The 13,203-nt window shown below is 28.6% G+C and overlaps 1 protein-coding gene across 6 annotated transcripts in view; it reads right to left on the bottom strand.

Annotated features, from left to right (window-relative positions):
* Window positions 1–798: 798 nt before the first annotated feature.
* The window catches only part of LOC106065352 (cGMP-dependent protein kinase 1-like), a 206,452-nt gene continuing 194,047 nt past the window's right edge, over window positions 799–13,203 (bottom strand). For all 6 annotated transcript variants that reach the window (XM_056019966.1, XM_056019965.1, XM_056019964.1 and 3 more), the window contains 6 exons: window positions 10,366–10,455; window positions 9,642–9,783; window positions 8,185–8,348; window positions 7,446–7,568; window positions 7,090–7,219; window positions 799–6,177 (listed from right to left, as the gene is read on the bottom strand). In XM_056019966.1, the coding sequence (XP_055875941.1) occupies window positions 6,079–6,177; window positions 7,090–7,219; window positions 7,446–7,568; window positions 8,185–8,348; window positions 9,642–9,783; window positions 10,366–10,455 (748 nt within the window). In that variant the 3' untranslated portion in view covers window positions 799–6,078. The remainder of the gene's footprint in view (window positions 6,178–7,089; window positions 7,220–7,445; window positions 7,569–8,184; window positions 8,349–9,641; window positions 9,784–10,365; window positions 10,456–13,203) is intronic.

The following is a 13,203-nucleotide window of genomic DNA, read 5'->3' as shown; positions in this document are numbered from 1 at the left end:
AACATAAAAAAATACATTTAAAAAAATCTCATAAGAATTGTAATTGTATCAAATCAGTCATGCAATTAAATTTGTAATATATTTAGACAACAATAATAAAGCTGTGTGATTAAAAATATTTTTACCAATTTTTTTAGTTTAGTGCAATTTCAAGCTTTCAGCTTTCTCAGTACGCTATGATCCTATCACTTATCTGAACCAGTTGGGAAATGGGGGGGGGGGGGGGAGGGAGGGAGAAAGAAAGAAAGGGATATCTGGGTGAATTTTATCATAATCGTTTTTTAAATCATTTATAAAAAAGGGGAACTCAAGGCTGCTGAAGCCAACATGCTAACCACTTTGCTAGTGAGGTGTATTGATGTAGTGAGGTATGTATTGTTAGTTTCAAACTTACTTTAAAGTGTCGACCTATAAAGGGGACTAATTCAACTTATACTATCACTTTAATCAAGTACAATTTCTTTCCCTTGTTCGAGATATAAAAAAATAATTACTTACAAATAGTTAAATAACTAATTGTTATTTCTTTTATTGATCCTTGTGTTGTCAGGTAAAAGAAATAATTGTGCAAAATTTCAGCTTGATCTGAGATTGGGTGTCAGAGAAATAACTTGTACAAGCTTTTTACAAGACATATAGACAGATAGAGTGAGTTGATATAAGCTTTGTAAAAAAAAAAGCACAGAAATATGTGGTGGAGGATATATAAATATATCCTTATAAACTTAACTATAGTTAATAACAGATTACACAATCTATAATGACACTAATAAGTATGACGTAGAGGATAAGACCAAATCAGTTTATAAATAAAATATTTATTTTCAGTTTCAAAAATTGGTGTCTCTTTACTGAAACTTACGAATTTTTAAAAATTATTTTCTACAAAATAATTTATAAATTTACAAATCTATCTTTTTTAAAATGAGAATGAGTAATACAGTATTAAAGTGAAAAAAAAATACACCAAATTAAAATGAAATAGTTCTGTATAGTACCGCACTTAGTATGTAATGCATGTACCTAAACATGTATAGGAGACATTGAACAACCACTGCTAGCATCCATTGATATGTTTTATCTTTGACATACTGCATTAAAGTTTGAATTTCTTGTTTATAATATACAAATTAGGTGTTATTTCAAATCAGTGCATTTAAGAATGATAGTATGATAGGCCAGTCAACAATGATAGTATGAAAGGCTAGTCAACAGTGATACTATGCTAGGCTAGTGAACAATGATAGTATGATAGGCTACTCAACAATATGATAGTATGATAGGCCAACAACCAAGGGAATCAGAGGTCATGGTGCTTTATATGTTCTTTTTTTAAAATTAGTTTTTCATTAATCCAACATTTATGAAAATCATTATATGCCAGTTATGGTAGTTTAGCTTTTCCAGACGTGCCTAAATATTTTTGAATCAACTATGGTACACACTAAAGAATATTTCTTTGAACAAATATTACTAGCTGTTGTCTTTACCTTTACATTATATCAATTCACTCATTAATAGACCAACTATAGCTCTAACTTTTTGTTGGTGTTATTAGTACAAGAAAACTAATCAACAAATATCAACAGACAATTTAAACATTGATACATCAATTAACATTTTTGGTATAATATGTGCTTTTAGATTATTTTATTGATCTTCAGAGTAGTATTTAGATAAGACTCCATTTAACCAGATGTAGGTCACTTTAAAATAAGGTTTCAGCACAAAGGGGAGTATGGCCTTTAACATTGTTTACATTTGTTATTGATTAAAAAAAATAAGAATACTTATCTAGCACAAAAATCCCCACTAAAACCAAAATCTGTTTTGAATTTGAAACACTTTTATTAAAGCCTGTGGTTACATAAAATAAACTTTTATTGATAATCACTTTTTGAAGATCTCTTCTGTTTATTTAGTTATAAAGGTTACAACTGTTTTCTATAGCAAAATGATGAGAGCACAATACATGTAGTTTGAAATTTGGTAAAAAAGAGGTAAGGGAGAGAAGAAAAAAAAAGTTATTCCGATGTGAAAAGTATTTTCAGATTTGACTGGCTTGCCCTTGTGCAATCAAATGCATTTTTCATTTTGAGATAGAGCCTTTTAAATTTATATGAAGAAATAAAACTTGTGAAAAAATTACACGTATGGAGGCAAAAGTAAATTGAATGATACAAGTAAATGCAATTTTATCTTGAAATTTGAACAGGTGAAACTTCAGTAACATAAACAAAAATTGAGTTCACTAATTGTCAATTTCATGGAACTAGATTCTTAATATAAAAATAACTCCAATCACTCAAAATATAATCATTTTCCCATATATTACAAACAAACAGTATTCTATGACTAACATTACCTCAAAAATATTTGAAATCATCAAATATCTATAAATTAAGGAAAGTAAAAACCAAGGAAAAACTCATATGATGCTATTAATCTCATCAGCACAATACATATTTAAAATAGTTTACAATATCAGTATTAGGTATATACTCACAGAAATGTAGTTTATAATGTAAAGATGCAGCGGGACTGATTGTCAATTGAATCAAATGTTTGGTTCAACAAAAACATAAAGAGATAATAATAACTGTAAGGACAATTGTTTTTTTTCTTTAACAAATATTGTGCATAATTAATAAGTCCTTAAAGTTTGTATCACACCAAAGAATATCAATCATCAGAAAATGATAGAACTTACCTGTTATAAATAAAAACTTGTTTATGGCAATAGTAATGAGACCTTGAAACTTATTATAATTCTCATCCAATCTTTAATTACCTTTAAGAATTGTTATAGAATTAACCCTTATACTAAATCTAAGACTAAACATAATTTCCCTTAAAAAATCACTCAGTTGTTTACTTTTACAATAATCTTACAAAAACACACAAATAGCTAGCTAAGTACTCAAAATATCTGATATTCATAGTGTCGGAATAGAAGGGAATAAAAAGACACATACACGAATTGAGAATGAACATGAATTTTGGTTGCTTAATGTTCTAATTATTTAGCTTTTTGATATCATAAAATATTCAAGCTTAAGTCACATGTATCTACCATATTCAACAGTTCAATTACGTATTGGTTTATTAAACTGACATCTATTAAATTACTAATGGTTTAGAATGTTATTGTAATAAAATGTGAGAAATATTGGTTTATTTCTATGTCCTAGTGTTTTAAGATAACTGTGAAGGTAAAATAGAAAGAAAACAAAAGTTAAATGTAACAGTAAAAAATAAATTATTAGAAATGGTTTTACTTCAAGTGAGAAGCTCAAGTAATGTGCTTAGATGCAGGAAGTTACCCTGCCAGTGTCAGCAAAGTGTACATTCAATGAAACATTAAAGCTAGTTCCAACACCCGTAGTGTAGGCAGTCACAATACAAAAGTTTTCAGGTTTTTAGCTTCTAGATTTCACTTCCAACACGAAAAAAGAAATAAATTGCAATATATCTTGCAAAGTTGCATTTTGTTTATGCAACACAACTGAACAACCTCAGTTATGTCATCAGAAATTTGAAATGTTTCAAATTTGTAATCAGATATCATTTATGTGAGAGCAACTGGAATGTTTGAACATTAAGTCAGCCCTAATACTGACACTGAGATTCAACATTGCCATGTTGATACTTGGAAATAATTTGAAACAAAAGATAAGCAAAAATACATATCATAACATTGTCATTTGGTTACAATCTGCTATTTTTACTAAAACAAGGAGAGCAATGATAGTGAAGACACATTTATTTCTCCTATAATCCAAAATTTTTAAACAACTTCTGTTCAAGCTGTTTTTATCTTGAACTTTAGTCAATAAGTTTAGGATTGATAACCAAAGTTTAACAGTCAAATTTACGCTTTAGTATTAGTGCTGTTATCCCCTCTGACACTTACATTCAAGAAATTCAGTATTGACAACAAATCTTAATGTTGACAGTTTACATGATGAATTCTGAGAGTTCAACATTTTTAACTTTCATGTAATATTATGTATAAAAAGGCTAATCCTTCAGAGTATGCTTAAGACATATATCATGAACAATAATAATCATACATTTTATATAAATGAATAATTCAAATAAAAGAAACAAAATTGACCAAACTTCTGATGTTTTGTTGTGTAGTAATCCTCTCTTTATATCATGACACACAAATAAAAAGTACCTACATTTACAAAACCAAACCAAAGTAATTGGCCATTTCTGACACTACATATCACAAGCGTAAATAACCTAAATGTATAATCTCCTTAAATTCTATAGGACATTTTAAAAACATAACTTGTACTTTAGGTTGTAAAGAAGTATTAGATGAAACAAAATAAAAAGAGTTTATTAATTAAGTTGATGATATAATGAATGTGAACTTCTTAGGCTGTCTAACAAGCCATTGTAGTATATTTATACTTTATTTCATTTGCATCAGAGTGAATTTGTTTCCTAAAAGTAACTAAAGTAAGTTCTTGAAGGTACATCAAATAACAATTATTCTACAATTCAATTCAATTTTTACCCACTTTAATGAACCCTTTATGATTACAGAAAGCAGAATAGGTAAAGTAAAGAAATAAAAAATTTAAGAATAGTAAGAAATAAATCTTTAAAATGTAGAAAGTGACCAGCCTAATTATAGCTCCTAAATGATCATACAAACCATAAAACATACATTTCTACATTTGCAAAATTAACATTTCAAAAGTTTTACAATAGGGCAATTAAATTCTATTTATATATGTATATATGTATAAACCTATATATTTATTATTATTTTTACAAAGAACAATAACATGTTATGATAATATCACACCTAGTATAACACAGTAAATAATTCCTTGTATCCGATAACATCACATTGTAGCCAAATTATTGCCTAAACAAAATAGTGGCAACCATTAGATAGTTAAGGCACAACTATTGTGCATAATAAAAGAATGTTGCTTATGGTGCGTTGACACAAAGTACATACAACAAGGATCTCATTCATCATTCACTGTCATAAAACTTATAGAAACAAAAAAACCCTACCAGAACATGGTATATAGTAGGAAGTGTGCAATTTACAAACAAAATAACAACACAAAAATTTATGCTAAGGCAACTATTAGATCAAACTATTAATGAACCTCACAGTTTAATTTGTGTAATGTTGTCTGAAACATTTTGTAAGTTAAAGGTGCTTTTAGAAAACAGAACAGAAATAAAACAGAAAAATACTAAATGAGAAGATATTGCTAAGTATATATATAAAAAAATGCATGAAATAATATGAAACAAATTTTAACCTTACAAATGCCATCTGTGAACAAGTGTTATAATGTCCCTTTTAAAACTAGTCTTGTGGTTTGGGATGAATTTGACAGAATATAAACAAACTTTTAGGAAATAAGTGAATTGATATTATGTAACATTGTCTAAATTTAGACAACATGACTTATAACTTATAGCTTAAAGATAGTCTTTGCTTTCAAATAAAAAACAATTAAAATACTTATTTTAAGTCTTGGCAAATCTTAACCTATTTTACTGTTTCAAAAGAAAAACAACAACATTAATTTCAACTTATATGGTTTGTTAAACATAAAGTCAACTTATAATAAAGTGTGACACTAAAATTAACATATTTTTTTTCACAAAAAATATATTTTGCATGCTTGTAGTGAAACATTTTGTTTTTAGGATCATTCATTTGAAACATACTAAAATATTTATGATAGAAAACTTAGGCTGTGAAACAGTTCAAAAATTTATTTCTACAAAACATTTTGAATCATGACAAATGAAATAAGTTCCTTTGTTTTCATTGCAACTCAAACCTAGGCAGTGGCTACACAAACATACAAACTAGAAATACAAAATTCATGCAGAATGAAACTTCTTTTGTCTTATCAATAAATCAGCAGTGAATATTCTTTCTGTAATCTTTAAACTCCAGCACATCACCAAAAAAAACAGTTTACAACAAAAGTTGAAGTCATTGAAGAAAAGTGTAAGTCAGTCTCAAACATATACCATACAATTATGTAGGAAATGTATTAACAGCCCTAACAGATGGGGCCAACATCAAAAATCTTTATCCCATCCAGAGAGGTCATCAGGAGGTGGTATATCTTCATCTTCAGGGTAATCGTCAAAGTTAGAAGTGTCTGTTGGAGATTTCACCTGCAGAAATAACACATAAAATATAAAAATACTTTTTAAAAAATGAAGCTCATACTGAGTGAAATTGCTTCAATTACTTCGAATCAATAATGTAATTAATTTTTTGTAGATCTAGACTTACAATAATAAATTAGTGCCATCAGAAAATATTTCTATTAATTGTTTTTGTTAAACACAACTTTCTTGCTTATAACATATTCAGTGTGCTATGGTCGAATTTTTTAATTTAGCAGAGCAGTGGGATGAAGGTTGGGGGGGGGGGGATGTGGTATCTGGGAGAAGGTTTCTGCACTGCATTTATAAAACAATGGAAGAAATAAAAAGTTGTTAGAGTCTCCAAGATGGCTAGCTGACTTGTTAGCCACTGAGCAATCCAAGTAGTTATATAAAAGAAAAAGATGATTAGTTATTTTTAAAATTTTAACAAACTACCAAGTTCTATACACCAAGGCTTATCCTACTGTCTCTATATAAAACTAAATTATTTAATTACCACCAATTGGTTAACTAATTTTTTTTTTTTTAATTTTCTCATGTGTTGTCATTGACAATGAAAAATTATGCAAACTTTTAAATTGATTAGAGGTTGAGTGTGTGAGTGATAGCATGTACGATATTACACCCAGACAGACAGATTGTATTGATAAAAGTTTTGTAAAAAGATCTTAAAAATTTAAAGGGTGCTTAATTTTAACAGTCTATTGGTCTTCTGGTATAAATCTTTATTGACATTTAACAAATTTAAAGATGGAAAATTTAACTTAATTTTATTGACTAAATAAATTCTACATGTTTTGAGCAAAAATTTTATTTAAAAAATTCACAACTGTTCTGGTCATCTTTCATAAAAGCAAAATTTCCTCCAGATTAATAATCCTCTCAAATAGTAACTATTTATCTGTTTCATCTTACTGAAGGAACTATTGGTGCTTTAAGTGTTCTGTTTCTGAGTCCATCCCAGTTAAAACTGTCAAACCACATATGTTTTTGAATTTCACGAATTCCTCCTTTGCCATAGCCAAGTCTTTCCATGGGATTATCACTGCATTGGAAGAGGAGAATAACAAATGATATCATAACACAAGTTTAAATAAATTTTTTTAAATAATACTAAAGTTGTTTTATGCTAGACTATACATATTTAGCTGAGAAATAGCTAATTATTTCTGGAAAAATAGAAAAAAACAACTTAGCAACAATTTTATTTGAGCCTATCTATTTTCAACTTTTTTGTTTTTTATGTAATCATTTTATTTCAACAATATTACCGGCATAGCTTTTTAATGAGGCTGGCAGCATTTTTGTTCACTTTTCTTGGAATGTCCACAGCATCAATACCCTTCAAAATTAAATTGTAAGTCTTCATTGGGTCTGGTCCAGCAAATGGTGGGCTGATAAATAAATAAAATTCACTCAATAAAAATGATTTAAAAACACTTACCAAATGCTTTTACATGCATACACATTTTTTTTATAGAGAAAGAACAACTTAAGCTTAGCAGGATTTCTAATGCAGAATTATAAACTGTGTGTAATTCATGAATAAATAAAGTAATAATCCAAACAATATGAATGTTTATCAATGGGAAAATATTTTCATATTTGTTTAACTTATAAATATTGTCTAACAATCAATCTAAGTGATAAAGAAAACAACATCTTCATTAAATGTAAGGGAAAAAAAAAGAAAGGCTTTAATAAAAAATTGGGAAGGACATGTTACCTGAAAAATATGTCTTAAATTAACTCTATCTCTCCGTAATTATTTTCCATGTGCAGAAGGATATATTCATTTTTCAAATTTATATTTCACTAGCCTGTTAGGGTTTAATGTCAATAACATTTTTTTTTAATCAGAAAATTTTATAATTGGTAGAGATAATTCATGCTCTTTTTATAAAACATCAATTAAAGTTTATGAACCAAAAAATTTAGTTTATTTAAATGGGTCAAATCAACAATAGAAAGAGTTAACAAGCCAGCAAAAAGTTCCACAGAAATATGTACCTGCCAGTCAGAAGTTCAAACATAAGGATCCCAAGGGACCAATAATCTGCTGAAATGTCATGACCTTTATTGAGAATTATTTCTGGTGCTACATATTCTGGAGTTCCACAAAATGTCCATGTCTTTCTACCATGTCCAACTTTTTTAGCAAACCCAAAGTCCACCTAAATGAAACATGCTGACTTTTACAATGCAATTCTAAAATAGTATACATTAAATGAAGTATATTTGTAATTTAAAGAAAATCCTTAAAAAATGTGTTTCTGCACATGATGTCAATTGGAGTTGTAAATTAAGTTGCGGTTTGTCTTAGCTTACCAGAAGAAACCTTTTTGTACTCTTGTATGTAAATTCAATTCTCTTTCTTTTCATCAATTTAGTATGCATATTCTAGTATACTTGTCTGGGTTTGAAATATTGTTGGTTTTGTGCTCGAGAATTTGAACAAATTTAATAAACATTACAAATATTTTTATAAAAGAAGTAATTAATTTGGAACTCCACGATAGCATTAATACATAATAAAAAAATACATATTTGGATTTTCAGTCCAAGTCACAAGTGTATCATGAACAAGTAGTGTTTATTCTAATTTTAAAAATTTCTCTTAAAAACTAGAAGCAAACATCATAAAGAAAAAGAAGTTTATAACTATATTCTATTTTTGTGTGTAAGTTATCTTACTTTCTTTTCTGTACTAGCACAATGTCTTGTATTTTTTATTTTTTTATTATTCTATATACAATGCAGTTAGCTGCAGATATTTCTTTTATTCCTGCAATATTATTATTCTTGTTGCTTGAAGAAAAAATGAATTTGAATAATACCTGCAGATTAGAACCATTTATGAGAACAGTTTATACTCTACCTGTTAGGAACTAATGAATTTATTGATGAAACAAACTAACATGACTAAGCATTTTAGTTTTTAAAGTTTTATCTAACACTTCAGAAAAGTAATATAATGGTGTTTAAAAATATAAAATCTTTAAAAAAAATCCTTTTTTAACTATGTGATTTGGGTGAGACAGGATTCAAATTTCTTACTCATTTTGCTGTAGACTTCATAGAATACAATGGAATTTACCACATATTGTGTATTCTAGTGACTAAACACTAGTCTCTAGATTTTTAACTTTCAATAAGTCAATATTTTGTTTTTAACAACCTAAATAGTATATTGATAACAATTAACTCTTAGTTATTTGAGTCTCCAGACTTAAATGACATCCAGTCCAGATACATTATGTTATTTTATATTCATAAAGGTTTTGAAATTCCTATTTCGAGACACTTTATTTGGTTTGAAATGTGTTCAGATTGGCAGCTCTTATTTCCTTGTGCTGATGCAAATTATTTACTTAATTTTTAAGCATCATAGTATGTTTGATTTTTTTAACCATGCTTAGGTTCAGCTGACAAGATTGTTAAAAAATATAAATTGAATAGTGCCTTACCAGTTTGATATAGCCAGAGGAGTCTAACAATAAATTCTCAGGTTTCAAATCTCTATATACAATGCCCCGACTGTGCAGATAAACAAATGCTTCCACAACACAAGCTGTGTAGAAGCGAGTTGTGTTGTCATCAAAAGATTGTCTGGTAAAAAAAGTCAAATGCAAAATATATTTAACACAAAAAGTTTTTTAAAAAATATCTAATCTAGCATATAGGCCTATGTATCAAACTAAGTGGCAATAAGTATCTGTATGTCAGGTTTTTATTTCAGAAGCCCATGACAAATGTTAAAGTAATATGTTGAAATAATATAGAATTTAACATGCTATGAACATTCAAGAGAAACTAGTTAAGGAAATTGAAATGATAAAAAGTAGATGATGAAATGATTCTCACTGAAAGTTACTAAAATATTAATAATATTGACTCACTAAAGATAGATTGTAGTTTTTTTGTTTTTTTTCGTTTGATAATTTTAAATTTCAATTTAACATATTTCACTTTCATTTAGAGTAAAATGTTCCAACATAAAATGTTCCAACATAAAATGTTCCAACATAAAATGTTTATAAGTAGAAAATATTAGTAGAAAAAAATATTTTTGCACTGCATGGAGTATATAACCTATATAAACTAAAAGTTTTGATTCATTAAGATGTACAATAGACATTTATATCAAATATAAAATATCAACTAAATGTATAGGTTCCTAAAGTGACATACTTATCTCGTAGTACAGTCCAAAGTTCACCACCAAGACAGGCTTCTAGCATCATATAAAGAAACTTTCTATCTTTAAAAGTCTTGTACAGTCTGAAGAAAATTTTTAAAAAGTGTTTTTTTCTTAGAAATTTGATAATACAATGCACAGCTAATTTGAAACAAAATTATTTGGATTAGATTAAGGTATGACATAAAATTTTGCTCATTAATAGAACTTGTATGCATGATGAATCTATGGTTTGTAATGTGTCAACCTAATAAAGTACTCGTTAAGACATAAATAAAAAGGCACATTTCCTATTTCATATGTTAGGTAAAATTAGTGTAAGTTCTTTTTTCCTAATGCTATTAAAGTATGGAACAGGTTGCCAGGAAAACAAAAGACTTAGTAAAGTGTAACATGCATGACTAGTTAGTATACTACACATTGGACTGGACCTAAAGATCTTTTTTTTTTTTATTGAATGAATGTCTACAACATTAAAATAAAATGAAATACTGTAATAGATAAAATGAAATACTGTAATAGATAAAATGAAATACTGTAATAGATAAAATGAAATACTGTAATAGAAAAAATGAAATACTGTAATAGATAAAATGAAATACTGTAATAGATAAAATGAAATACTGTAATAGATAAAATGAAATACTGTAATAGATAAAATGAAATACTGTAATAGATAAAATGAAATACTGTAATAGAAAAAATGAAATACTGTAATAGATAAAATGAAATACTGTAATAGAAAAAATGAAATACTGTAATAGATAAAATGAAATACTGTAATAGATAAAATGAAATCTCCATAACAGATTAGTTACTACATTGACTCTACTGACATTCATCTCCATAACAGATTAGTTACTACATTGACTCTGCTGACATTCATCTCCATAACAGATTAGTTACTACATTGACTCTACTGACATTCATCTCAATAACAGATTAGTTACTACATTGACTCTACTGACATTCATCTCCATAACAGATTAGTTGCTACATTGACTCTGCGACACAGAGGCCTAATGATAGTGTATGGATTTAAAAAGCAACCAGAAAGTGCATGGTATCTTCACCCATTCAGTACTAGTGAATGTAAAATTGTTATAGAAAGTATCTAGGTTTTGTGACATCGATCTGAACTAAACATTGGTGTAAGGGAAAATGGATTATCTATGATCACCTGATAAATAAATTCTCAAGCAAACTTCAAAGGCATTGACAATGTTCAGAGAATAGTCAGAATTCTAGATAAATGACTACTAGACACAACCTATGAACAAGACACAACCTGTGAACTTGACACAGCATGTGAACTAGACACAACCTGTGAACTAGACACAACCTGTGAACTAAACACAAACTGTGAACTAGACACAACCTGTGAACTAGACACAACCTGTGAACTAAACACAGCCTGTGAACTAAACACAACCTGTGAACTAAACACAACCTGTGAACTAGACAAAACCTGTGAACTAGAAACAACCTGTGAACTAGAAACAACCTGTGAACTAAACACAACCTGTGAACTAGACACAACCTGTGAACTAAACACAGCATGTGAACTAGACACAACCTGTGAACTAAACACAGCATGTGAACGAGACACAACCTGTGAACTAAACACAGCATGTGAACGAGACAAAACCTTTGAACTAGACGTATCATTTGAACTAAACACAGCATGAAAAGTAGACACAACATTTGACTTATTATATGAAACGGTTTTAGGTACTTTTTGTTTTGTTCCTTAAGTATTTAAATAAATGTCTTATTGTACATCTGTAGCTATAAAAACTTATTAACAATAGTTAAACTTTAAAAAAAATACTTTGTACTTTCTAGCTTCATGTGCAATATTCTATATAATGCCAAATTCACAAGTTGAGCATGATCTGTAGACATTATGGGGGAAAAAAAGTAACAAAGAATAAAATGTAAACGTTGACTGGATTAAGAAAGTCGTTACAGTTTTGATGCCAGAAACAAAAAAGAAATTAATTCAATGCATTTTGATATACAATGCCTTATGCACATTAGGAAAACTAAAACAATGTATAATAAGAATGAAAGAAAAGAGAAAGAAAGAAAGAATGAGAGGAAGCGGTAGGAAAGAACGGAAAGAAAAAGCTTATAAAAGAAAGAGCGAGAGAAAGAGAAAAGGAGAGAACAAGAAAGAGAAATACAGACAGAGAGAGGGAGAGAGATTTTTCAAACGAATAGAGTATTGAACTCATTGAGATATAGAGAATCTATGTCTTGCAAATCTGAATTGAAAAGAATATAGCCTTCTATACATTCAATGTTTTCAAAATAATACATCCATGACTAAGAAACGAATATATCACTAAACTGTCTCTATGAGATGGCCATGTTATCTTTTGCTTACGTTCAAAACTAGATTGGTTTATATTTGATTAGCAGCAGAGAGCAAGACTACATAGGCTTTTAATCTTATCTCTTAAATCAGTTTTTAAGTGACTATGTTCTCTGTGTTCGAAACGTCAAGTAGGGGGAAGAATCATTGCCAAGTAATGTCCCTTGAGTGATCACAAAATAAATAGTGTTTATTATTTTAAATCTTTCTCTTTCTCTCTCTCTCTCTCTCTCTCTCTCTCACACACACACACACACATACCTAATACATAATAGAAATTTAACAGAGAAATGATCAGAAATAGCATGAGGAAAAACACAAATAGCTGACATTAGGACTTGATATAAAGACTTTAACGGGAGTTGAACAAATGGGTACAGAGTGGCATAGACTCTATATCATGTTCTGAATACCTCGCGCACTGAGACGTGACTTGCACGTTATTTTAAATGTT

The sequence above is a fragment of the Biomphalaria glabrata genome, chromosome 2 (assembly GCF_947242115.1).
Source record: "Biomphalaria glabrata chromosome 2, xgBioGlab47.1, whole genome shotgun sequence".
NCBI lineage: Eukaryota > Metazoa > Mollusca > Gastropoda > Planorbidae > Biomphalaria > Biomphalaria glabrata.
This window is presented reverse-complemented; position numbering and strand designations above follow the sequence as displayed.